This window comes from Podarcis tiliguerta, assembly GCF_965153285.1.
Source record: "Podarcis tiliguerta genome assembly, chromosome: 1".
NCBI lineage: Eukaryota > Metazoa > Chordata > Lepidosauria > Squamata > Lacertidae > Podarcis > Podarcis tiliguerta.
The window spans coordinates 24,327,633-24,355,229 of NC_139534.1; the positions used below are offsets into that span (position 1 = coordinate 24,327,633).

The window sequence follows — 27,597 nt, forward strand, 5'->3', positions numbered from 1 at the left end:
CTTTTGGACACAGTAGTCCTATTGTTTATCATTTACTTGTCTGAACACACTAGTTCCTTTATCAAATCAAATAGCTGATCAGGGAAGTAACTTCTAAAAAAAAATAATGCAGAGGATTGCCCAGGGTACATGGAGTAACCACTCCACATTTGTCAGATATGAAGTGAATTCAAGCATTTCAAAACCAATCTTGTACATTTTATGATGCATGAAAACACTTTTTTTTTGGGGGGGGGGGGACTGTGGTTGTCCCCAAGGGGATGTTCCAATAGAATAATCTTGTCAGATCTAGCCAATGTTTCTGGCAATCAGAACTGTACTCGGAAAACAAGCTCAGCAAATAGTCTAAATGAAAATGCTAATTTTAAATATCAATGAGAAGGCTTAGAGGCAGCTTTCTAGTGACCCACCTAACCTGCTTACACAGTGAAAGAAACCCTTCATATACCTGTGCTACATCAACAAATTTCCGATGCTTTTCCAACAAAATTTTGGTTTCTTGAGCATCGTCCCCCAGGCGGGTATGGGTCTTCAGCAGAGCATCGAGTAATTCACTTAACCATTCTACTGCCTAGAGGGAAGAGTAGAAACAGACTGTAAAACAGAAAACATTTAAACTAACACAATCCATCTGTCACAGATGTGCTCAATAAGTAATAAGAAGTCTGCAGTGTATTTTACAGGGGTGCCCAAACACCCAAAACGATTAAATTTCCAAAACTTGTTTGACTAGGCACGCTCTCTCTCTCTCTTTTGCAGCAAGTTTATATGAACAACACTGGCCACAATACATATTCAGCTCAATCTCACCTGCGCAGCATCCTCTTCACATTTGAAGAGCTGAACCATTTGAAGCATCTTCAATCGTCTGACATCTACCATGTCTTCACATCTATGAAAGCCGGAATAATAAGCAACCACATCAGAAAGCTAAACACTATTGCCTAGCACTTAACCCATCACTCCCATCGTAGACGCAACACATGGACAATTCCTCTTGCTTTCTTTCATGTGCCACTAAAGATTGGGTAGGGTTGCCATATTTCAAAAAGTGGAAAAGTTGAGCTTTTTTGGGCAAACTTGTTGAGTTATTTTTAAGGAAATTTGCCAAAAACTACACTTCCAACATACCATTCATCCAGATTTTCCTGCACAGATTTTCCAACCAGGCAATTTTTCCAATGGCCAAAAATCCTGGCTATGTCTGGGAAATTCTGGACATATGGCAACCCTAAGGTTGGGTAAAAATATTACTACAATGTACCATGAAAATATATAAATATATGAAAAGAATTGTTTGAAAAATCAGCAAAATTTTGATAAGCACTATCATTTCTTGGCCAACATAGTTCTCCAACTTCATACACGATGGGCAATATTCTGGGGTTACAATATAGTTGAATAAGTCCACTGGTTTCAATGGGTCTATTCTTAGTATGACTAATATTAGGTATCCCCTGATATACCTATGTAAGTACTGTTATCGTATTGTATTTTGTACTGCTAGTTTAACTGAGGTTTCTGGCCCAACAAAAACACTGCATTTCCCCCCCAAAAACCGACTTTTTAAAAATTGTCCATATCCAGTTTTGGTCACTTAAATACTTATCATAAATTAATAGCACACAATCCAGGGAAGGTGGAGGGAAAGCCTAAACCATTGCCTTGTGAAGGGATATAATTTATTTTAGCTATTGCTATTCTCATATAACATATGAGTACTGAAAAAGCTACATTGGCTCCCAGTACGTTTCCGAGCACAATTCAAAGTGTTGGTGCTGACCTTTAAAGCCCTAAACGGCCTCGGCCCAGTATACCTGAAGGAGCGTCTCCACCTCCATCGTTCTGCCCGGACACTAAGGTCCAGCGCCGAGGGCCTTCTGGCAGTTCCCTCACTGCAAGATTTGAGGTTACAGGGAACCAGGCAGAGGGCCTTCTCAGTGGTGGCGCCCACCCTGTGGAACTCCCTCCCATCAGATGTCAAGGAAATAAACAACTATCTGACTTTTAGAAGACATCTGAAGGCAGCCCAGTTTAGGGAAGTTTTTAATGTTTGACATTTTCTTGTGCTTTTAATTTTCTGCTGGGAGCCAACCTCCATCTCTGTGTGGCTTTTGCAGTGGACATTTCTTGGGGTTTAGACAAAGCAGAGCCTGTTTTGCTCATAGAGAAGCAGGAAATGGAGACTGAGATCGGCAGCCTCTGAGTCTTAATATCAGGGGAGAAAGATTTAATATTTAAACACTACAAGATAATCATCTGATAGATAAATCCTAAGGAGTTTCAAGACTGGTTTCAGTTCATTTTCTTTGTCATAACTTGTAAAGAATACATTTTTTCAGTTTTCAGATATAAGCAGATCAGGGTTTTGTTCATTATTAAGTTATTCTCTTTCATGATTAACTCTATTCGTTTTCAGCCTGATCCTTTGGTCTTTTGTGCAGTACTATATGGCACATTATGACATCTTAATGTTCTCTTTAAAAAGAATACCACAACTGCAGTTGCTGAGTTATCAAAAGGCATCAAGTGAACTAAAGCAATTTTAAAGTCATACAGAATTCTCACACAAAATGGCACAGTTAAGAGAACTTCTGAGCTGGAGGGAACTTTTCAGGGCTGCTAGGCAGCATAATTATTACCTTTGCTTCCTGAGCTGCATGTCTTCCATCACTCCCTGGATGTGATCAACATTCTCTTTGTTTTCCGTGGTTACATCTTTTCCATAAGCCCAAGATGCCTGGTTAGATATTTGATCAAGAAGACTTTGACCTTTTTCACGCAAACCTTGCAGACCTAAGTCTAAGGTACAAAAAACCCAAATTCTTTGTTTCATAGAACTAGTACATTTCCCACCCTCAAACAGGTGCAAATGTGAGCAAATGACATATTCCCTCTACTCATTAATTTCTGTCCAATTCTCTCTTCATCCATGTGCAAGTTTAGTTGCAGTAATTTCACTCAATAAATGATATGTCACGTAACTTACTAGACTTCAAAATGAGCAAGTTTGGCAATCAAAAGCTGCCAGTCAACCCTAACTGTGCAAACATATAGATAGCTAGTGTTTAAGTTTCCTATTGCATCTTTTTTTTTTTTTTTTTAAGTATAATTTCTTACAGTCACAAAGTTAGTATTTATTATGGGGAGAGGTCACAGCTTACTAGCAAAACGTACAACTTGTATGCTGAATGACCCAGGTTGAAACCTTGGTGTCACCAGTTAAAAAAGAAATACTAAGGGCTAAGAAAGACTGAAACACAGTGGAAGACAGTGACCAATTGTCTGACCCAGTATAAGGCAGCTTTATATGTTAATTATTTGTGTCCCTTCCAGTCTTATGAACTGCTATCACATAGCAGGGATTTTGAAGTTTCCCCTCTTTCTTAATTTGACTATTGTATGCATTATCTCAGTTTATGTTTAACAGGTGTTTTTCAAAATGAAAGAGATTAGTTTTCTTCTTAAAAGGTAAAGGTAAAGGACCCCTGACAGTTACGTCCAGTCGCAGATGACTCTGGGGCTGCAGCGCTCATCTCGCTTTACAGGCCAAGGGAGCCAGCGTTTGTCCGCAGCCAATTTTTCCAGGTCATGAGGCCAGCATAACTAAGCCACTTCTGGCGCAACAGAACACCGAAACCAGAGCTGCGCACGGAAACGTCGTTTACCTTCCTGCCGCAGCAGTACCTGTTTATCTACTTGCAATGGCATGCTTTCGAACTGCTAGGTTGTCAGGAGCTGGGACCGAGCAACGGGAGCTCACCCTGTCGTAGGGATTCGAACCACCAACTTTCTGATCAGCAAGCCCAAGAGGCTCAGTGGTTTAGACCAGAGCGCCATCCACATCCCTAGTTTTCTTCTTAAAGCTTTGTAAATACTGGCACAAATCTTCCAAGTCTGGACATATTATGCAGCTTAATCATAAGCGTCCTCCACATGATAACTGTTAATTGAGCTAAGGGGATCCATATGATCACAAGGGGCAGCAGGCTGAAGACATGCGGTGTGTTTTTTTCCATCCTCACTGTAATGTTCAAACCCTGCACTTGTGTCTGAAAGACCTTTACATGCACAGACTTCCGAGAGAGCTGGAACCCCAACTGCATGGAGGTCCAAAATGTAAAGAGGTCTGTGCATAGAGGCTGCCCATCTGCAATGTCCAGTCTCAACACATGGACTCCCTCTACATGCGATTTAATACACGAAAGCAGCTTCGTAAGTTTTCAGCCTTGGAAGCAGGCGGCTTGTCAGGGATTCATGTACACTGTTCATGAAGTTTCCTTGCTGCAGTACAAATGAATTTAAATGTACTGTTAAGACTTTTACGTCCCAACAGTATTTGAGCCAATTGCAAAAGGAAGCCAAGAGTTTGCATCCAAAATCCAAACAACTGTAAAGCAAATCCAATTATTCAATTAGACTTGTCCCCGCCCCCAATTGCACTGTTGTTTTTAAAAGAAAGGGAATTGTAATTATCCCGCAGAGAAAGGGATGGGAGGGGGGGTGCGCATCTGAGGAAGAAGAAGAAGAGGAGTTTGGATTTGATATCCCGCCTTTCACTCCCCTTCAGGAGTCTCAAAGCGGCTAACATTCTCCTTTCCCTTCCTCCCCCACATCAAAAACTCTGTGAGATGAGTGGGGCTGAGAAACTTCAGAGAAGTGTGACTGGCCCAAGGTCACCCAGCAGCTGCATGTGGAGGAGCAGAGACGCGAACCCGGTTCCCCAGATTACGAGACTACCGCTCTTAACCACTACACCACACTGGTCTGCCATGCTCACCCAATCTCTTCTGCATGAATTGCTGACTTGTGGCCAGAAAGGTCCGTTTTCCCCTCTGTACTTAGTTACGAATGTGAGAGAAACATCAATGTATACTTTAAAATTTATTTTTTTCCCAATTGTTCACTGTTTTATAGATTTTGAGGTTTCTACAATGTTTGGGCTTACCAACACTTTTCAGTTTCTCTTCCAGTAGCTTTAGAGTTTGCTGAATTGACGTCCCGTCTGCTGGTGCAACATCGACACACAACATCCCTAGTAGGCCGTCTAGTTGCTGAGACAACTGAAAAAGACAGCAAGAAAAACCCCAGGTATCATATTACTTCAAAAACCTGTGTTTCTCACGCTTCCACCAAGGATATGCTGCAATGGCCGGATGTGCTGTGACACTGACACACACACACGAGCTGTAAAGGGAGATAAACCTAGGGGATAGGGAAGCTCACAGGCAGATGACCTGAACAGCAGACACTCCTCACCAAACACCCTTCATCAAGAATGCTGCTGCCACACTTTCTACCAATCTCCAATGATCAAGATGTGGACTCCCAACAAGACCTGATATGCCTCTTTTTGTGTGTGTGCAGACATCGATAAGGGCCCCAGGTACAGAGTGGAAGAGGGCCAATAGTTTTAGATGAAGAAAAGTCATCACTTCTGGGCATTACAAAACAGGAGCTTATACAAAACGGGGGAGAAGCAGGATGTGCTTTAAACTGTCAGATAAGCACAGACACTAAGCACCGTGGTCACAACATTCTATAAATTCAATATGGAATAAGAAATAGACACATCAGAATCTTTCTACAGCATTGCAATAAATTTTAGTTGGGGCAATCAGAGTAAGATCCACTATTTGACTACTGATTCAAAACCCTATATAACTGACTTCTTTACAGTGGTACCTCAGGTTACAGACGCTTCAGGTTACAGACTCCGCTAACCCAGAAATAGTACCTTGGGTTAAGAACTTTGCTTCAGGATGAGAACAGAAATCGTTCTCCGGTGGTGCGGCAGCAGCAGGAGGCCCCATTAGCTAAAGTGGTGCTTCAGGTTCAGAACAGTTTCAGGTTAAGAAAGGACCTCCGGAACAAATTAAGTACGTAACCAGAGGTATCACTGTATTTCTATTCTTTGTATATCGTATTGTTCTTTTATTGCTATGGCCAATGGCTGATGCAAATAAAGACTCATTCAAAAAAAATAATCCTTATAAAACCGAAGGCTTTAGCTACTGAACGTCCTCAGAAATGGATTGGTATATTTTGGAATTTGTTCATTCCTAAAAACCAGTTGGAACTGTTGTCCATCTATAGTAATCGTCACACAGCAAAACTGTACAGTGAGTAAGAATGTATACTGACTTACTTCTTGGGCAACACCATGGAAATCAAGTGCTGCTTGCAAGAGATTCTGCCTGAACTCCAGCTGACTGGCTTGCCGGTAACAAACATCACTTAACTGCTGCTGTAATGCTTTCAGTTCCACAAGGTCTTCTTCATCCCCAGCATTTAACAAAGCTGCAATCTGTTGATTAAGTTCCACATACACTGCAAACCACTCCTGCAAAAACAGAACAGCAGAAAGTATATCAGAACTGCAATGCTTTTTAATGTTCTTTTTAAGACAGCGTGTGCACACACACACACACATTCAACCAACTTATTACACAGGTTTACATATGCTTCTGTCTAACAGTAATGCATTAAAACCAGTAGCACACAGACCTGCTCAAGTCTCCGTCCATATTAGGTAAATAATGTCATGTTTTTTTCAACTGAGCAATTCTGTCATTTAGCAAAATCAGTCGTGGACCCTTGGAACCATTTTCAGCAAGCCCTCTTTTTCTCATCATCTTAGGATTTCTGGGTTTTCCCCTGTCGCCCTGCCAAAATCTAGCCTCTCATTCATTTTCTAAGCTTATGCTCTTATCTGGTCTCTTTAATTTGTCCCCGACTGCAATATCCTATTCTTTAGCCCGGTAGGCTTTTTAAAAACAAGCTTGTATCTATTTAGCACAGACAGAATTGTTGAAATAATTTGTTATGTGAAAATAATAAAATTTCAAAAAAATAAAAATATTTAGCACACAGCAACATGTTTTCAACTGATCGTCTTCTCTTGTTCCCTTGATCACATCCCTCTTCCCTCCCTCCTGGCTGCAGCTTTCCTTTCCATTGCCTCTGCAGCTTCATAGAGTTTCAGCAGCCTCTTTTCCTTCAGTATTATCAGGAGCGCACATCAGTTATCTAGTTTATTATTTATATGGCATTTCTATAGTTCAGCACACTGTGCACCACTGATCACATTTAGCTCACGGATAACTTGCTGATGCAACCAAGGGCCAACAGAAGCAACAGGATACACAGGACAAAAGCAGACAAGCAGATGGGCAAGCGCCTCCACACTTCTGCTCTAATAAACCTTGCGCGCCATTGCGAATGTACAGCGCATACAACTTTTGAACTTCTACCCTGCGTGAGATCTGTGAACATGCAATAAACACAAAAGAACATCCTCTTCTGGGGGTTGCCTTATTCTAAAGCTCCTCTTCTTCCAACAGCCTCTGCTCAAGGTGGAATTTCTAGGTTGATATCCTCAAACCATTAGGCCATACAGGCTCCCATACACACACCCGTTGCACTTTTTACTACATGCAGCTATGCTGCTAGCACCCAATTTAGGAATTTAACTTGGAAGCCTGTCAATGGATGAACATGATACCTTGAGAGCCACCCCTTCCCATATGAACCTGCCAGCTTAGGACGTGCCTCAGAGGTCTGATCATGGAAAGTTGGTTGATGGGTACCCACCTCCCTGCACAGGGCTGGCCCAAGACATCTCAGCACCTGAAGCGAACCACCAAATGGTGCCCCACCCCTGCCAGGGAAGAAGGAGCGAGTCAAGGTCCACATCAGGAACAAGGGAGGGATAAAGATCTATACTGAGATCTGTGGCCCCTGTGGCTCCTGCCGCCTGAGGCGGTCTTCTGACCTGACCTCATGTGTGAGCTGGCCCTGTCCCTGCAATAGCCTATCAAAAGCTCTCTATCTTGCATTTAAATGAGCAACCTAAAAACTATTTTATTTCAGGCAAGCTTAGGTTTTATTGTATATTTTTATAATTTCATGTTGTTGTTGTTGTTGTTTTGTTACCTGCCCCAATAATTTAATGGAAATGCAGTATTATCAAGAAAACAAACAAACAAACAAGCTGTTGTGCCCTGACTTCCCTTCCCAGCTAGAGTGGTATAATTTCACCACTTCTGTGTGCGTTCTTAATCACTTTTCTACTTTGTTTTGTCTAGTCACATATTCTAGTGACAAATCTTTTTGGGGGAAAGTCTGTCTTATATATGAACTCATTATCTATCATGGTTTGAACCTAATCACTGTCTGAAAATTGCTAGGCAGTAAATAGCAATAATGTCACTTTTTGAAACGGACTATGACTCAGGCCTTTAAAAGGTGGAAGGGAAGGCAATGACTCAGTGTTAAATGAATATTTAAACTATTTTGCAGTGCCAGTGGAATAAATGGCATCTGTAGTAAGACTATTGCCTGCAATAAAGTCAGAATCCTTTTTAGTAAACACAGTTAAAAAGTAATTAGCTAGTAAATCAATGAGACAGCAGATTAAAGAAACACTTGAGTTATTTAAAAAGCTTTTATGTATATAAAGGCAGTAACTTCTAATTGCTGCCTTGCGCAGCCTTGGTGTCAATTTCCAAAATCTGGCAGCAAGAGACAGATTGACTGATGTTGCCATAATGCTTTATTTACTAAGGAATCTTTTGAAACAATTAGAAATTCATGAGGTTCCAAAGACATCCACTGATGGTCCTCTAACGCCATTATAAATCCATAATGGAGAAGGTAACAGATGGACCTAATCTGTAACTTTAACTTTTGTCACTTTCAGTATATATGCTGCGTAAAGGTCTCTGTAGGTATGGGGGCCCTGTTATGATGGTCCTCCTTGAAGACTTCCAGATCTAGATAGTTTCCCAGCATTTCTGGTTGCAGGTATGACAGGAATATGCTACTAGAACTGGATGGAGACAAATCAAGGTTGCTGGGGCCACCGCAAAATTATTTGGATACAACAGACATGATCTCTGGACATTGTGTGCCCTACTTTTGGAAGTAGATTTTTCAAAAACCAAAAATGCTCCCCTCCTTTGCTGTATTTTACTATATTTTTTTAATTGGTGTTTTATGTATTTTACTAAATTTTTTTAATTAGTGTTTTTATGGAGCAGCCAAGTAATTTCGTTGTCCCCGAAGGGGGCAATGACAATAAAGATATTATTATTATTATTATCATTAGGACATCTCCTGGCTGCATAAGATTTGGTGTTTGCTGACATCACAAAGAAAAAGAATTAAGAGAAGGCGAAAAGACTCAGCTTTTAATCTGCTGCATTTTTATGCTTGTGCGTGAAAGTGATTTATTTTAGTGTTTTGTATTTCAAATGATTTTATGAAGTATTGTCCTCCTCAGTGTTGTTGTTTAGTCCGACTCTTCGTGACCCCATGGACCAGAGCACGCCAGGTACTCCTGTCTTCCACTGCCTCCCGCAGTCTGGTCAGACTCATGCTAGTAGCTTCAAGAACACTGTCCAACAATCTCGTCCTCTGTCGTCCCCTTCTCCTTGTGCCCTCCATCTTTCCCAACATCAGGGAGTCTTCTCTTTCCCTTTTCCGGGGAGTCTTCTCTTCTCATGAGGTGGCCAAAGTATTGGAGCCTCAGCTTCAGGATCTGTCCTTCCAGTGAGCACTCAGGGCTGATTTCTTTCAGAATGGATAGGTGTGATCTTCTTGCAGTCCATGGGGCTCTCCTCTCACTAATTTGTGTAGGCCCACAACAAGAAGCCCCCCTGCTTATTGTTGTGAAGTTTGGTAGCCATGATAACTTTTTTCCAAAAGGAACAAAAAGAAGAGGGCAGAACATTGTGCACTGCTATTATTGACCATGAGTGTGTTGACACTAAGAGATTAGCAGCAGAATCCAACTTGGAAGCCCAGCCCCAGCAGGATGAGTCCATGATGACATAAATATTGTGACATAAGTATTGTGTCTACTAATGGTCATGCTGAAATACAATGTCAGAACTTGACAGTATCTTAAAGAACTCACTTTACAAAAATCAATGCAGATAATGTGGATTGAAGTACAAAAACACAAGATACTGGATGCAACACAACTTCTAAAGAAACAATATAATTTATTGACCAAGCTAACAAAGGAGTCTACATTAATCCTCGCTCAACCGATCTTGAGTATTTTCAGTAATGAACTGGATCTACTATGTAGTCCAAATCGGACTCTGATTGGTTGAGAGGATAACCCCTTTGGGAGGAGGGGCGGGAAATAAGGGGCAATACCCAGCCAATTTGTTCTGTCAGCAGAAATATAACAGAACTCCCCCTTCCCTCACGTGCGCTGCACCCTCACCAAATCTGCTCCATGTGGCTGGGGGAAAACCCAGAACAGGTTTGGATGGTACAGAGTTTTGTTGTGTAAGCAAAAATCCTTGCACTCATAGAATGAGTTAGTTGGAAACAACTCCAATTTAATAAATAAGCAAGTAATTAAAAAGTCTTGGCACGAGGACTGGATCAGCCCCATCCCACCCCAATTTTTTTATTTATTTTATTTTACCTCTTATGACCTCACCAATACTGGAAATAACAAAGGAAAGAAAGAAGTAGGAGACTCAGCTGAGCACTCTGATTAGGAAAACTACCTCGACCCAGTCATACTGATTATTTGTTGAGTGGGGTGGATGCGCTAACCCTCCTGATCTGATCTGTACAATCAGCTAAGGTGGTGGGGCTGTGTGTCTTGACCACACATGCTAGTAAGTGGCCAAGAGTGAATGTAAGCCTCGTGTCAAAAAAGGTTAGCAACTCTGGCTGCTGCTGAACAAGCAGAGAGGGAGAAACTCTGCCCAGAAGGAAGATTATTGGCTAAGAAAACTACCTGCAATTTATTGGGCTTTATGAAATGTTAATACTTCAAAAGGTCAAGGGGACCTTTGAATCTCTCTTTGTTATGGCAAAGTACCAAGAAGAAACTGGCTCTGTTATTTCAGGAACTGGTCTGATCACTTCATTCCAGAGAAGAGTAAACGAGGCACAAGTTAAGATAGAAAAAAATAGTGCTGGCCATACAGGCTGAAAAATGGGAGATACTTGGGATAGTGTATCAGGAGTAACAAAACTTCCTATTCATGATGCTTCATTGCAGTCTGTGGCCATGAACCTCCTTTTCATCCCACACCTCTACAGGCAAGTTAGGAGCCAGGTGACTAAATAAGAATGAACCACCTAACTTGCTGTAGATTGCAAAACGTTTTCTAGTCACTGTGAAACTGGTGCTGCAGACCACTAGGCTTCAGCTACTGTGAGGTGCTATGGTCAGCAATTAACTGCATTGCAATTTTTTTTATTCATTTCAGTAAATGAATAACAAGCTTACATTTTATACCAACCTTTAACAATATTAAATTTTAAGCTTTTTTTCCAAAGACAGGAAATAAAATGGTAGAACTGACCACCGGCACATGATCTGGATGTTGTAGAGAATGTGGATGAACAGAACCAGCAGGGCACTTTTTATATTGCTCAGTGAAATGATGTGGGATATATGAAGCAGAGAAATCACCTTGCCAACAAAGGTCCGTATAGTAAAAGCTATGGTTTTCCCAGTAGTGATGTATGGAAGTGAGAGCTGGACCATAAAGAAGGCTGATTGCCGAAGAACTGATGCTTTTGAATTATGGTGCTGGAGAAGACTCTTGAGAGTCCCATGGACTGCAAGAAGATCAAACCTATCCATTCTTAAGGAAATCAGCCCTGAGTTCTCACTGGAAGGACAGGTCCTGAAGCTGAGGCTCCAATACTTTGGCCACCCCATGAGAAGAGAAGACTCCCTGGAAAAGACCCTGATGTTGGGAAAGATGGAGGGCACAAGGAGAAGGGGACGACAGAGGACGAGATGGTTGGATAGTGTTCTCGAAGCATGAGTTTGACCAAACTGCGGGAGGCAGTGGAAGACAGGAGTGCCTGGTGTGCTCTGGTCCATGGGGTCACGAAGAGTCCGACACGACTAAACGACTAAATGACAACAACAACATATAAAGATCGCTGGATACTAATAGGGTATATCACACATTGTCCACTCACTATGCATATAATTCAATGCAAGATGATGCATGTTTACTGGTCAGTGTGTGCAATGCTACTGTCATTCACAATGATATGGAGGTGATACACACTGACTGGAGAATGAATGCCATTCCCTACATCCTCCTAGTAGAGAACATGATGTCTTTTGAATGTAGACAGTGGTCAGAGTAGTCTCCTCCCTCCCAATTCTCCATTCAGTTCACATTAACCCCAGTATGTTCTATACTCCACTGTTTGAACTCCTGGAAAAACAAAATCTGCCTTTGCCAGTCATCAAACAATCTATGCTCCGAGATTATGTATGATCTTAAAACTGAGCATTCAAGTAATTACAATAAGTGGCTCCCAGAAAGAAAGAAAAGATGACATATATTACTCCTAAATCAATGCTTCCTTTTTGTGTTTCCAATCGCATCAGAAACACGATCACTCTCCTTTAAAAGAATAAAAATTAGTATACTGCCATGACATTAGAATTTAATTAGCAATGATTAAGATCACCAACACAGTCTGTTGCAGAAGAATAGGTGCAGTTTGATATAGCTCATAAATCACTGTCTAAAATTCGCTAGAAAAATGTCACTGGAAAATGTTGCACATAATGAATTATATATAAGAACAATCATGCAGCAACTTCCTCGGGAAAATGAAAACTCACACTGTGTTGACTTTCAATCTCTTCATGTTTCTGCTGCAAAGCTTGTGAGGCTCTAATTGAATCACCTATCCCCCACTGGGTTCTAAGCTGTTCTGTGCCAGGTCCTTCAAGCCAGTTCACTACCTGTTGATCAAAACAGCAACATTTTCACCACAGCAAATAATTAAACCCGTGCGATCGAGACTGATTTTTAAAAGAAATTATTGTTATGCAGATTTTGCTTAAAATAAAGTTCGCTTTTAACGGCAACGTGCTCGCTGCCTCAAGATAAATAAAGGCAGCGGGGGTCCTTGCCTCCTTTTAGGTGCATAAGCTAGCAGACCCAGCAAAACTAATCAAACATTTCCCAATGCTTTTTCGGGGGAAGAATGTCTTCTTTGTGAACCTTAATAATATGTCGTCTCACATTAGAAACAGAGCATGAAGATATCTGGCTCATTCACTGTTTTGTCAATTCATATCTGTATTAGTAGGTAAGATGAAAAGCTGGCTTCTTTTAAGAAAACCAGGGTGTGTGTGGATTCTTTAGTTCCCCTGCTGAAATCTAAATTGTTCTAACTTGCAGAACTACACCACCTGACTGTGTGTTTAGGGATAAATATCAGTATCTGCTACACTATTTGCTGCTCTTTTATTACAGGCTATTTGCAGGTTGCTTAACAGAGGCCTTAAATGGCAGGTGTCAAAACAGAACAGATGGGGCTGGATAAATATTTGTCAGAATTGGTTTCGGAGCGATGGCTCCTACCTTGCACTACATAAGCCATCATAATGATCCTTCTGGCCTAACCTACATGTATGGCAACAGAAAATGAGAACTATCAGCTTCCAACCAATGGACACACAAGAGATAAAGGTGTTCAAGAGGAAACACACTAGGACACTAATAACATGCAGGCTGTATCTCCTAAATATGGAAAGGAAAATGGATGACAAAGGCTGTTCCGCGCATTTGTGAGGATTGGCACTGGCAGCTGTCAGTGTAGTGGGGTGGCTGTTCTCACCTGAGACTTCCCAAATGCACAGGCAGATTCAATCTGGTGTTCCTGCGGGTGTGTTTGCACCATGATGACCTCACCCCTGCTCACCTACCTCCAGGTAAGGAGCAGCCATCAATCAGAAGTTAGGTAAGCGCCACTGCCCCACCACTACTGGTAGGAACATACGGCCTAAACCTTTTGATTCTTTTCACCTTCGCCCACTTCTACAGCAGCATCCTGCACTGTGTACTTTTGAAAAGTCCACACGTTTTACAATCAGAACTAGGGAGAAACTACTAATAAGGAAGTGGGGGTGGGGGGAAGTGTCAAAAAGTTGTCATACAAGCCAGAAGTCTAGCTCCGAGGGCCTTCTGGCAGTTCCCTCATTGTGAGAAGTGAAGTTACAAGGAACCAGGCAGAAGGCCTTCTTGGCAGTGGCGCCCGCCCTGTGGAACACCCTCCCATCAGATGTCAAGGAGATGAATAACTATATAACCTGTAGAAGACATCTGAAGGCAGCCCTGTACTGAGATGCTTTTAATGTGTTCTGTTGTGTTGTTTCTGTATATTATGTTGGAAGCTTCTCAGTGGCTGGGGCAAGCAAATCAGATGGGCAGGGTACAAATAATAGTAATAGCAATAATAAGGCAACCACTTGTTGCTTGCACCACAAAAAATACACGTGAGGACACCTCAACCATACACCTGATATGTGGACAGTTAGTCTAAGCTAGTGATTATCTATTTTACAGTTACTAAACAGCAAGAAAGAAAACTCCTACTGCAGTAATTATCAAATGATACTGCAAATCATCTCTTGGCACCGTCCTGTTTCTACTTCTCTTAGTTCAGTTTCTTCTTTTTATCACCAAGAAGACATATACTTCTGATATACCTGGGGAGCTAGCTTAACAATATGATTTTTGATCACTTCTGCTCCAAAGATCTTTAGAATATTTTTTTTCCAAAAAAAAGAGAGGTCTTCCTCCTGGTTCCCCATTTAGATATCTTCTGCAGATATCTTCTAAATAAAAACATAGATGGATGCTCAATTTCTTTGCCTGCAAAAGTTCAATTCATTTACTATGCAACTTCAGTAACACAGGCAGAGCAAATGGATGACAATTTCTAATCAGAATGATGCAAATTGAGGTTGATGCCCCAGTAAACAAGTCTATTTAAATGCATTAATGATGGCAGTTTGCCAAACTAGGTTATAAACCTCATTCCAATCAGCCCATATTTGCTCAGATGACTCGAATGCTCAAGTTACCACAGAAGTAATATTTTGTTTCTTTTATACCTATGTAATATCCATGTCTGATTGTTTTTTTTAAAAAAAGACACTTAGAAAGAGATTTAAAAGTGAAAGAAATGATTATTTTAGAATACTGTGAAGTGGAATATTTTGATTTCCTGCCTCTCCAGTATTTAAAAGGGTGAAGGTTCATGTGCATAGCATCTAAAATATAAACACATTCAATTTCAAATAATAGGCCTGGGGAAATAAATGAATTGATTTCATTTCCTTTATTATCTCGACAGAGACATTGTCTGAAGAAGTGTTGAAAGCATCAATTACATACCGATTTCCAAAGCATCAGCCCAGCCCTTCATGACCTTCTAGCATACAATTCATTACACGGGTTTTTACTCATTCTAGTCAGGAAGAGCCTTGTATGACAACTGTTCTTTTGGATTTTGATCAATGGATATGCTAACCCTATTTATCTATTAATCACTAGATAGACTAATGATCTTGTTTACATTAAATCACTATTTAAAAGAAGAAGCAAGAGCCACCCAACGACCTTTGCTTTACTACCCTTGTAGTTGCTTCCGTTAATTTTATTGGTAGTTGAACCCAAAATCTACCAGAAACAGATCAGCATTATTAACTGCTTTGACAACACCACAAGTTAAGTGGGTGCAATTAAGACTGCTCTGTAATATCCCAACAATGTAAGAAAGCTTCAAAACCAGCCCAAATGCTGAGCTATAGGTAACCTGCTTTGTCACATGACAGAACAAAGTGACACCTGGAAGTGGGGAAGACCAACAGTAACAAGGCTGTAGGTCTCGTGTCGTGAGGGACACTGTCTCAATAAAGAAACAGATGGGTGGTATAAGCGTGAGTGTGCACGTGCGCGCGCGCGCACACACACACACACACACACACGGATAGCTAAAAGGCTTTATTCCAAGCTACTGACCACATCTAGTGGCATGAGTCCTCAGTGTATTCTGCTAGGTAAAGGGACCCCTGACCATTAGGTCCAGTCGTGACCGACTCTGGGGTTGCGACGTTCATCTCGCTTTACTGGCCAAGGGAGCCGGTGTACAGCTTCCGGGTCATGTGGCCAGCATGACTAAGCCACTTCTGGTGAACCAGAGCAGCACACAGAGACACCATTTACCTTCTCGCCGGAGCGGTACCTATTTATCTACTTGCACTCTGACTTGCTTTCGAACTGCTAGGTTGGCAGGAGCAGGGACCGAGCAACAGGAGCTCACCCCGTCGCGGGGATTCGAACCGCCGACCTTCTGATCGGCAAGTCTTAGGCTCTGTGGTTTAACCCACAGCGCCCACCGCGTCCCTGCTCGACTGCCGCTTATTTAATGGAATGTATTGAGCAGCCAGAGTTTTTAAGTGAGGTTGGGGAAACTCTACCGATACTTATAATCTGGCTGTATTCATACACATGAAGAAGAAGATGCAGAAGAGTAAGTTAATCTGCTAGACCGAGCCAATTGGATGCCCAGTTAACAATAAATGATATAAGCCAAGTGGAACTTGGGGCACCTACCTGCATTACCTTCTGTTGAATCTCCTCTAGCTGAGAGCGCTTGCTCCGTTGCCTGCATACTTCTTGGTACCGTGTATATTGTTCTCTGAGCGAGTCTAGCAGCTTCATAACCTGGGGCTGAGCAAGCAGTTCGTCATCCATGGGAGACCACGAAACCCCTCCGTCTGAACCATTAAAGCGGCGTTGTTGCAATTCAGATAACAGCTCATGACCTTGAATGGTTTAAGAATTAAAACTAAGCATTCAAATGGTGCCTCAGATGTGGCATGGTCAGGTTAAAAAAAGGAGCTAGGGTGTAAAAGACTTGAGATAAAAGGAAGATGGCTTGTGGTAGGCTAAAAGTGAAAGGGAGGTTGTTTGTATTATGGGTTATCATAAATCACTTTCAGATCCTATGCAACTTTCCCTCGGGGGTGACAGCATGATTAAAAAAAACCTCTTCTGTATATGAAAATATGGAATGGTTCACAAATTTGCAGGTAACCCTTGCACCGGAGAGATGCTTAGCAAGGGTGTAATATGGAGAGTCATGGAGACACTGGGTAGAAGATACACTGATCAGTGATGTCAAAGACATTATCCAGTGGGTGCCTGGGCACTCACACAGCTGCATTTCAGATAGCAGTCCAAGTTACAACGACAATTGTTTTTATTCTTTACTTTTCTTAAACTTGTAAGCCATTAATGTAAAAGCAAGGGATACAGATTATATGATTTTTAAAAAAACGATACTGAGCACCAGTTACAACAATAAAGAGCTAACGTTTAATGTTCCCACTGACTCCAATTGCAGATATGCTGCAAAAATGAAACAATCCCTATATAAACAAATGTACTTCCTTGAGGAATGGTACCCAGATCCTAAGGAATGGATGAGCCAAAAAATTACTGCACTGGAAACTAATGTAGGCCCAAAGTCTACATTTTCTTTTTCCATATCCATAATAAAAAATTTAAGTAAGCATATGTCAAAGTATATGCTCCCCGTTATACTTCCCACTTGATTATTTATAAAATAACTTAAATTGTTAATTGTCTTCTTGGCATTCTCAGAGCTTGATTAGTAATTCCAACAGAAAAGGAGAGCAGAATATTTCTCTACAGCTGGGGTTCCCAGAAATGGAAGAGCAGAACAGCAGAGGGAGGGAGGGAAATGTACTTTTAAGTAGATAAGGAAGCTATTCATAACACTTATTATTCTGTTTCGTTAACACTCCTCCACCAAGAACAAGTCTAACACACCAAGAACAAAGCTTTAGCATTATATTCTATCCATATCCACAACAATTCACAAAATCCGGTAAAGAAAAACGATGCCATAGTGGGTATACCTGTCTGCAGAACAGTTTCAGGATCAACAGATGGAAGGAAATTCAAATCTATAGACCTTGAAATAGAAAGGCAAATGGCTGTTACTTACTTAAGGTTGATAACTGAAGTTTCAAGCACTGAACACAAGTATATAGCTTCTTGACTTTTATAAAACATTCTAATAAAATTTCACATTTTTTTCTTTACCTGGCATAATTTTCTTTGTCAAAACCATATTTGGCAATGTCAAAAAAGAAAAAGAGGGATCGAAGTATCAGAAATGTTGGCATACTTGACATTGTAGGCTATTTTTCTTTTCAGTTACTTTTCATACAAGATAAAAATAGCCCAGGCATTCTCAATCTTGAAAAAAACAACTAGTAAGACACGCCCAACTGGTAGCAGTACTCAACTACATTTTCTACAGTAGCACAAGGATTAGTGTTTAATTCAAGGAGATTCTCCACATCTCCTCCTGCTACACCACCCCTGGAGGGTCAGGGGGACTCCCCAAACAGATGCAGCAGATGTGCTGGGGTGTGTGTGTTCAATTATGCAAGGAGAAATAAATAACATTTTGCACAAATGGAACCCCAGTAGTCTCCATGGAAAAAGCAAGTGTCATTGCCACACATCTCACAACCTGGCAGAGACCGAAATACTGCATTTTAAGGAGACCTAGGAAGATAACAGGAACTAGAAACTACAGCCATACATTCCTGGGGAGTGACAAATGGTTCCTGGGGAGTGATAAATACTACCTGTAGATACAAACAGAAATTCAAATTTGGGGACACCAGAAAGAGCAGCAAGTAGAACACAAATGCAGAGAAGGCAACAGCTGCACTGAAGCACTTTCCTGGCAGCGTAGACATAAGCAACCCTACTTTCTGGCTAGCTTTAAGCCAGAGATAAATAGCCACAATTCCAGACTGGCACTGCACATGAAAGATAAGTTAGGATGCTGTGTTTTGGATTTCTGTATGACAGAGGTGTTTTGTTTTTGTATTTTAAAAAAGTTCAGTATCCTAGCCAGAAACACCAGGGATCTTTTACACAAACTATTCCCATTTCAATGTTGCTTTTGAAAGCACCTATGTCCCTTCCATGAGCTATAGTTTATGGTCAAAGGATTTAATTACTAATAAATTGTTAAGAGAAACAAGAAAAATAATTACCTGTCCTTCTCCTGTTGGTTTCCTTTATCATTTCCACTGTTGATTAAGGCAAGCTCATCCAGTAAAGATGTAGATTCTTTTGTAAACTTTTCAAATGCCTATGTAAAATATTTATAGTTACCATTACTGCAATTGATTTTTACAGTCTCGTGCTTGAAGGCGGATTGCCTGTCTGAGTGCTCCAACCCTGACACTGGGAAATCATCTCTAAGCCCTAGCAGCTTCATAACAAGTGGGTTAGAAAGGCACATACAAACAACATAGAACATGTTGTCAAATGGACATCTTGCGCTCTGTTGCTGCTACTTTCTGGACTGTTAACTACCAAAGACCCTTCAAAGGCAGTTCTCTCTTTGTACACGAGTCCAATACTGATTTAAACAAAACATTAGTGGCTGTGGTTTGGTCACACCTTCCCAGAAACAGGTACAATGGGGCTTATTGAACACTGCCACCTTCAGAAAGTAACACCCCTAGATGGACCAGAACCATAATAAAATAATGTCTCGTATTTTCCAGGCAATCTAGAAAGATACTGTAGCTGATGGCATTGAAAACTCCTGAACCAACAGGGATGTATTCCTCCTATCCGGATCGCAGGGCAATTCAACTAGGGCAATCAAAGCAAAATCAAGCCTGAAGTCAGACTGAAATTGATGTATATTACAGTGATATCAGGTGACTCATTTTTTGTCCCAGCATTTTGATGCCGCTAGGACACACCTAACACAGCTATTAATATTTCCAACTACCACTTTCCCATAGAAAGTGTACTGAAAAAGAACAGACAAAAAATTGCCAAGCAACTAACCAGCCTCTTGTTCAGCCAGTCCATATGATCGTAGGTAAGACTCCCTCCAAAATCTTCTGTCAGCTGGCATGGCTCTATGTATCGTGTAAGCTTATTGGCAGATACTAAAATAACCTGTATAAGTAAATTGAAATGGGCATTAGCAACAACAACAACATCACACACTTAATCAACACAGTGGCTGCTGATTGGTGGTCCAAAAAGCATGTTTACTCAGAAATAGTTCCCACTGAATTCAACAGTAAGTGCATTTAGGATTGCAACTTTAGTTAGGAACTACAGATTTTGCAGACAAATCATGCATTATAGCATCAGGAGTAGCGATCTGCAGGAGGAAGTGGCAGACGGGTGGTAGTGATGCTGGTCTTTATTGCTTTTCCTCAGAATCTTCCACATCCATCCAGTTCTAGGCATGTATTTCCTATCAAAAATACGTGGCTGGGGGGGGGGAAATGGGGGGCGGGAGTGGGGAGGAGATCTTGGGGGGAGGTAAGAAGCTCATAATCTGCTTTTCCCCTACAAAATGCCTTCGGTCCACTCAGCTCAGCAGAGAAACATATGCCAAAGTTTCAAAACATAAGCTGACCCATGGGATGATTTAGTTCCAGCCTTGATCAATACCTTCCCTTTTCTCCATCCTTAAATGTTACAATCCCTAAATTCATTTACTGTTAGGTATACAAAGAAGCATTTTGTACTAAATAACTATGAGCTACAGTTTGCTAGCTCTCAGTTGCGCGCCCATGATTCATTATTAATATTTACAATTAAAGCATAAGCAAATTTAAGTATGAATATTTCAGTATGTTAATACATGGATTGTGAAACAAGTTTTGTTGGAGACAAACCTTAACAAAATGCGTTGCTTTTACAGCTTTAAAGTGTGTCTGTGTTTCTGAAACAGAGAGAAACCTATTCCCGTACCTCCCCCCCCCCCCACACCACCGCCAGCAATGGCAAGACTCTGACAGAATCCCAACTTTCATTTATTAAAAAATGGAAATTGTTCTCTCTCCTCACTCAGTTGTGCCATACAAAAACCATTCTGACAACCTGAACATTCCTCCAGTCTAAGGGAGCCGTAGGTTATACAAGAAATTGGATGGATATGTCTAGCCTTTGTCTTGCATGACCAAAGAACTCAACAATTAGAATATTACTGAAGTTAATCTTCCTGTCAAATATATACACTGAGGACCAAGAAATGACATTTATCACAAAGTTTGATGCTGCATAGCTTTTCTGTTTCTTTCATTAAAATAGCGAGGATGGGGACTGAGACAAATCCAAGGCTACAACAGACACTAAGTGGTCAAAACTGTGGGAACCTTTACAAAAAGTTGTGTTTCTGAGGTTTGGTGGATCATAACATCATTCTTTTTTAGAATACCACAGATTATATATATCATTAGAAAAATAATTTAATGCAGAATATATTGCAACAAACTGTGCTGAATTTCTATCAAACATTATAGCCAAATAACCAGAAATTATACACAGAACACCATGATAAGGGGTATTTTCATAACTTCTCACCCTTTCTGTTAGTAGCATGGAAACCTTTTGCCACAATTAAAGTCCTACAACAGCATCCCAGGGAGTGAACCCAAGGATTTTAAGTTCACCAGGTGTTGATGTGAAACCAAGATTGTATGATTCCTTCTATCAAACATGCTTTATTCCTTGGTTGCTTCTGACTGACAAGTTTATTTAATCGGCTCCACAGATGTTTTATTGGATTCAAGTCAGGGATATTACATCACTTTCTAGGTGACCAGTCAACTCTCCGTGTCTTGTTAGATACGATACAGGTTATTTGCCGATAACTTTTGATAGAACAAAGATCATTCAACATGGTTTGTAGCATTGTATTCTGCATTAAATTATCGATCTAATGATATATATAATTGTATGGTATTGTTTTATGGTACTGTTCTAAAAAAAGATTGGTGTTATGAGCCATCAAACCTTAGAAATGCAACTTTCCTCACAATTTTGGCCACTAGTGTATGTGCCCATCTGTAATTCGGTGCTCCCACCACTCTCTGAAATAGAATCAAACAAATGTCCATCATCCCTAGTTCACATGGCCAATGGTCCAAGATGACTGAAGTTGTACTCTACAGGCCTGAATATAAGCCACACTCCCCCCCCCCCCAATAAATATTCCGACCGTGAAAAGTTAAAGTGCGGCTTAAATTCAGAACCTTACAAAAATGGGCTTTTGTGGTATCGCTGCTGAAACAGACATACGGTAAAACGGAATGGGTGTGAGCGCCTGCAGAATTTTAGAGGAGCGGCTTATTTTCGGGTATTGTCTTTTTCCCCCCTCTCCCTCCCTTGAATTTTAAAGGTGCGGCTTATATTCAGGCCAATATGGTAATACGCAAGATCTGGAGGACACCATATTGGCACCCCCTGTTATACTCCAATTTGAGCATCTGGCCATTTCAGAATGACTTGTTGATCATGATTAAAAATATATTTCATTAGCAATCTACACTTAGCTTAGTTTTTATCTTCATTAAGTTTCAACAGTACAGTTTTGTTAGAGGACCACCTGGGGAAATGCAGGCTAACCTTGAGGGTAGCAACTGATTTGCATTTTCCCTGCATAAAGAGAGTATATGCTATGTGCATGGCTAGTGGGTATGTTGCGCTCCCAAATTTTATTATCATAATTTCTAGTTATGTGCACTAAGTAGCAATTAAACATCTTCAAACAATATGTGATTTTTTAAAAAACAAAAAGTAATTTAATAAAAAAAAGTAATTTAATGGAGCGTTTTCCTGTTAAAAGCACTTTAAATACTTCTGTGATATAAAAGATTCCGCTTCATTTGTAAGAGATGCTAGGGTTAGTAATGCTCTGGTTCCTTGCTCTCAATGAATTCAGCAGGAAAACAGCTTACTATAGTCATTATTACTGCTAATTTTATTTCTACGGCACTTTATATTTTTAAGAAAAAATCTCAAAGTGGTTTACAATACATTCAACCATCAATAAAACAATCCAGAATAAAACATTACTGAAGTGAAATATAAAGTATACATTCAAAGTAACATACTTAACAGGAAAGTAAAATATTATCTTAAGAATTTCAAAATAAAACATTACAAGGTTTCAAAATAAAGCATTACAAAGGAAGTCAACTACAGAAGGCACATTCAATGCAGCAAAGTTAACTACAGTGGAACCTTGGTTGTCGAACGCTTCGGAAGCCGAACAATTCAGACAACCGACAACCCGGAAGTGAATGCTTCCATTTTCAAATGCGCCTCAGAAGTCGCAAGACGACCGGCAATTGCGCCTCAGTTGTTGAATGTTTCCGGAAGTCGAATGGTCTTCCAGAACAGATTACCTGCGACAACAGAGGTTCCAGTCTCTCTCTCTCTGTATATGTATAAGTATAGGTATAGGTATATGTATATGTGTGTGTGTGTGTGTGATTTCAAAAGAAAACATTACTAAAGGAAGTCAAATGTAAAATGCACATTTAAAACAGCATAATTAACAAGAGAATAAAATATATCTTCTGCTGTTGCTGCCAATCCTGCCAATGGCGGTTTAATGGTGGGCGGCAGCAGTGGAAGCTCAGGCTCGATGATCCTGGGTCTGCCCTAAGAGACAGCCAAGATGGTCTCTGGTCTCTTCAGCAGCCTCCTTAAAATAAAATCTACTAAGTGACCCAGCACTAGTATATACCAACTGGCCCGATCAAAGAAAGCAATTCTTCACAACAAGGTGGAACCCTTCTTGTGAAATATGATTACAAGTAACCTGCATCAGACTCTTGAGACTCTCGAGAGTCCCATGGACTGCAAGAAGATCAAACCTATCCATTCTGAAGGAAATCAGCCCTGAGTGCTCACTGGAAGGACAGATCGTGAAGCTGAGGCTCCAATACTCCACCTCATGAGAAGAGAAGACTCCCTGGAAGTAAACCTGATGTTGGGAAAGATGGAGGGCACAAGGAGAAGAGGAGGACAGAGGACGAGATGGCTGGGTAGTGTTCTCAAAGCTACCAGCATGAGTTTGACCAAATTGCGGGAGGCAGTGGAAGACAGGAGTGCCTGGCGTGCTCTGGTCCATGGGGTCACGAAGAGTCGGACACAACTAAACAACAACAACAACCTGCATCAGCAAAATGTTTCACATTTCAAATGGTCTCACCTTTTTCATGGCCAGGCTGCATACACAGCCATACCTTGGTTCTCGAACGGATTCCATTCCGGAAGTCCTTTCGACTTCCAAAAAAGTTTGAAAACCAACGCATGGCTTCCAATGCCTGCACTCAATCAGAAGCCGTGGAACATGAGTTGGATGTTCGGCTTCCAAACAAGTTCGCAAACCGGAACACTTACTTCCAGGTTTGCGGAGTTCAGGAGCCGAAACGTACATGTACAGGCATTCAACAACCATGGTGTGACTGTATCAGAAAGTATAAAAGGTAAAGGGACCCCTGACCATTAGGTCCAGTCGTGGACGACTCTGGGGTTGCGCGCTCATCTCACTCTATAGGCCGAGGGAGCCGGCGTTTGACCGCAGACAGGTCATGTGGTCAGCATGACTAAGCTGCTTCTGGTGAACCAGAGCAGCGCACAGAAACACCGTTTACCTTCCCGCCGGAGCGGTACCTATTTATCTACTTGCACTTTGCTTTCAAACTGCTAGGTTGGCAGGAGCAGGGACCGACCAACGGGAGCTCACCCCGCCGCGGGGATTCGAACCACCGACCTTCTGATCGGCAAGTCCTAGGCTCTGTGGTTTAACCCACAGCGCTACCCACGTCCCATATCAGAAAGTATGCTTCCCCCCTAATTAATGTAGATATCCTTAAACATATTCATGGTAAAAAAATTAATTTGGACACCATGCTGCTTTTTTAAAATAATTTCCAAACTGTTCAGTTAACAATGCCCTAGGCATTAAAAGCTTTTAGTTTGATCTATCTTTTGGATCTGCATCTCAAGCTACTCTCCCCTCAGAAATTAAATTAACCACTGCTATTATACGAGATCTTATCTTTTCCAAAGGGAAGCCATTCACACCAAGTGCTTTTTCCTGCTCCTTATGCGAATTTACACCTTCCTTTCACAAGATGTGAAGATGCTTTAGTGTCAACAACAGGAAGGCTATATACAATATTACAGTTTCCATTTCTTACATTAATTTTTGGGGCGGGGAGAATCGTGAAAAGAAAAAGAAAAAACACCTGAGTGCAAATGGCTTATCTGGCAACAGACTTGGGTGCAATATCAATTTATAGTGAAAAGATGAAGCTTCTTTGAGAATCAAGATATAACTGGACAGATGGTGGTATAGACAAACAGCATCAATAATTTATGCCTGAGGGCTCTTATTTCCCTTTTGGCTTCTTATGGCCACCCCTATGGTGCTATTCATGGCTAGCAAGAACGGTGGTGATAGGGCTTAACCCTGCTCTATTCAGTTCCCCAGTGGTTTTCCTTCTTTCTACCAAGAGTTTCATATCAACAGACAGCTGCAATTCTGCCCATGTTAATGAAATTCTGCTGAAATAGCAAGCAAGCTCTTTATCCTTGAAAGAAATGGAAATTTTATAAAATCACTGCAATTGTCAATTTTGTAAATGACTTCCCCATCATCGGATAAGCCATGGATGTTGTTGAAGACAATACCCATGGGACTTAATTCTGAATAGACATTTCTTACACTAGAAAACAATTGGATACACTTTGGTACTAGATGATATGAAGTGCATTACCTCAGCAAGCTTATCTACACAAACATCACAAAAGTAGGTCCAGTGAAAGCATTTTTCTTTCTATTTATACTGCAGTCACAAGTTCATACTCAAGCCATGAAAATCCCTTATTGTGAACATATCACATCCATTTGTAACATTCTTATGAAGACAAAGACCACAGCAATTAGTTCCCTAGTTTCCTGTTGCATTTTCAACAGACTATAGTGGAACTCAATTACGGAAACCAACACATGCAAATTTCAGTGCAGTCATTTTGTATAATTTAAACTTACAAGGTTTTATCTTCATAATTGAGGTTCAGCTACAGCAGCAGAAATTATCCACATGGCCACTGAAAATTCTCAATTAAAAGCCTCTCCATTATAAATTTAATTGAATACATTTTTATGATTAAGTGACTGATATTGAATTAGACCTTCAAGTCAAATAATAAAAACTGCCCACATTTCTTAAAAGTGCTAGAATCTGGATATTATCCCAGGCTCATTAGTACATCAGATTTTCACTTCAAGCATTCTGTTAATTATGTCTGGTAAATTGTCAGGGCCAAGACATAGTAGGAGACAGATCAGTCATAGGGGAAAACATTTATCAGAAGTAAATTTCAAACTACAGAAGGCTGCCATTTTTACAATTATTACAAGCAAACCAAGGGCACAGATGACATTAGATAAACCTCCACAAAACAACTTCAAAATATGTATTTCACTTTGACAAGGGTAGCCAACGTGGTGCATTCCAGATGTTGTCAGACCCAATTCAGCATTTCAGAAAACAACCTAATTAGGTTTGAGTCTGAATCCAGATTCAGATAAATTAAGCTTTGTGCTTCCCCCATTCACTATTACGTGGAAGTTTGATTTTTTAAAAAATGCTACAACTTCCCTCCTCATTATTATTAATGTTTGTATTTCTTATTCTTTTTTTATGAAATTAGGTGAAATTCACAGGCATAGCAGCCCCTTGCAAGTGCACAAGCCCTGCCAATTTAAAGAGATACAGGTCCCGGGGCTTTTTGACTAGGCACCTTTAAAAAGGAAGCCCAACATCTTTTTTCTGACAGAAGTGGATAAAATTTGCAAGCTTCTTAGTATCTTCTAAGAGCATCAATCATGTCACATGTCGAAAGGGTAGTTGCAACAGTTTTTCTGCAGAGATAGACTTTAGGGCTTTGCAACCTACTGGGGTAATTATAAAGGATTTACTGAATCTCTCCTGTTGTTCTGTTTGTATGAAGGGAACGTACATAAGAAAGGTTCTCCAAGCAAGAAGCCCATGAAGTTATGCACCAATAGTTCCATGGGGTTTTGTGCTTAGCATCTTCAAAACTGATTTTTAGGGGTGGGGTGAGTGTGAAGGGAAAACAAAAAGGAACTCTACTTCCTGTGTTTTTTGTGGGAACCAATTTTATTATGAAAATTGCATCCTAGGGGCCCCTAGGAAAGTAGCTTGCAAAATTTCAGAAGGCTAAGTGCCGGGGCTAAGGGGTATGATCAATGAAAAAAAATAAGCTTCAGGCTTGAATGCTGCCCAAATGCCACTGAAACTCAAGGAAACAAAAGTTCAAAGCTGATTTGGCAAGAGTAGATGTGCAGGTATGTGGCACAAAGGCAGAAGGACTTGAATGCCAAGCATTTGCCAAGCAAGCACCACTAACAAAACTAGCAAAGAGCACAGGACATACAAGAACAAGCAATATATTATTTCAGCATCCCTTCCCCAAAGCACTGTGATTGGACAGCTCTAGTAAAAAACAACAACACAGCAACACACACAACCCATTCCCTCTGATTAAATGTGAGACCTGTCAGTCAAAAAGGAACTTTCCCTCATCTTCTTCCCACCCTGGCATTTTCCTTTTAGAGAAGACTGGAGATAAAAGTTTTGCTTTTAGCAGGCACAATGTCTGCACATTTGAATCTCCCCAAATCGCTTTGGCAATCCCTGCTTTGGTTTGGAGTCTGCCAGAGAAGTCCTGCTTTGGTTTGAACAAGACTTGAATCTGTCTGAAGCCAACATGCTTCAATTCTTGATCTGTCCAAATCTTTTGCACTTGTTTAATATCAAAAGACAAAGTGCTGGCACAAGGAGTTGTTCAGTGAGAAATAGTTACAATAAACTGTAATGGA

General features: G+C 40.8%; 1 protein-coding gene and 1 long non-coding RNA gene across 3 annotated transcripts in view; one reads left to right on the plus strand and one right to left on the minus strand.

The window, feature by feature from the left end:
* The window catches only part of LOC310665533, a 229,526-nt gene that overhangs the window by 31,344 nt on the left and 170,585 nt on the right, over positions 1-27,597 (plus strand). The window lies entirely within an intron of this gene.
* The window catches only part of SESTD1 (SEC14 and spectrin domain containing 1), a 49,413-nt gene that overhangs the window by 4,366 nt on the left and 17,450 nt on the right, over positions 1-27,597 (minus strand). The window contains exons 6-15 of one of the 2 annotated variants that reach the window (XM_083408891.1): positions 19,719-19,832; positions 18,908-19,005; positions 17,750-17,805; positions 16,428-16,630; positions 12,632-12,754; positions 6,149-6,343; positions 4,949-5,063; positions 2,643-2,802; positions 811-892; positions 449-571 (exon numbers count right to left, since the gene is read on the minus strand). In XM_083408891.1, coding sequence (XP_083265017.1) covers positions 449-571; positions 811-892; positions 2,643-2,802; positions 4,949-5,063; positions 6,149-6,343; positions 12,632-12,754; positions 16,428-16,630; positions 17,750-17,805; positions 18,908-19,005; positions 19,719-19,832 — 1,269 coding nt within the window. Of the gene's footprint in view, positions 1-448; positions 572-810; positions 893-2,642; positions 2,803-4,948; positions 5,064-6,148; positions 6,344-12,631; positions 12,755-16,414; positions 16,631-17,749; positions 17,806-18,907; positions 19,006-19,718; positions 19,833-27,597 lie in introns of both variants that reach the window. The other variant, XM_083408890.1, reaches the window with a different exon arrangement.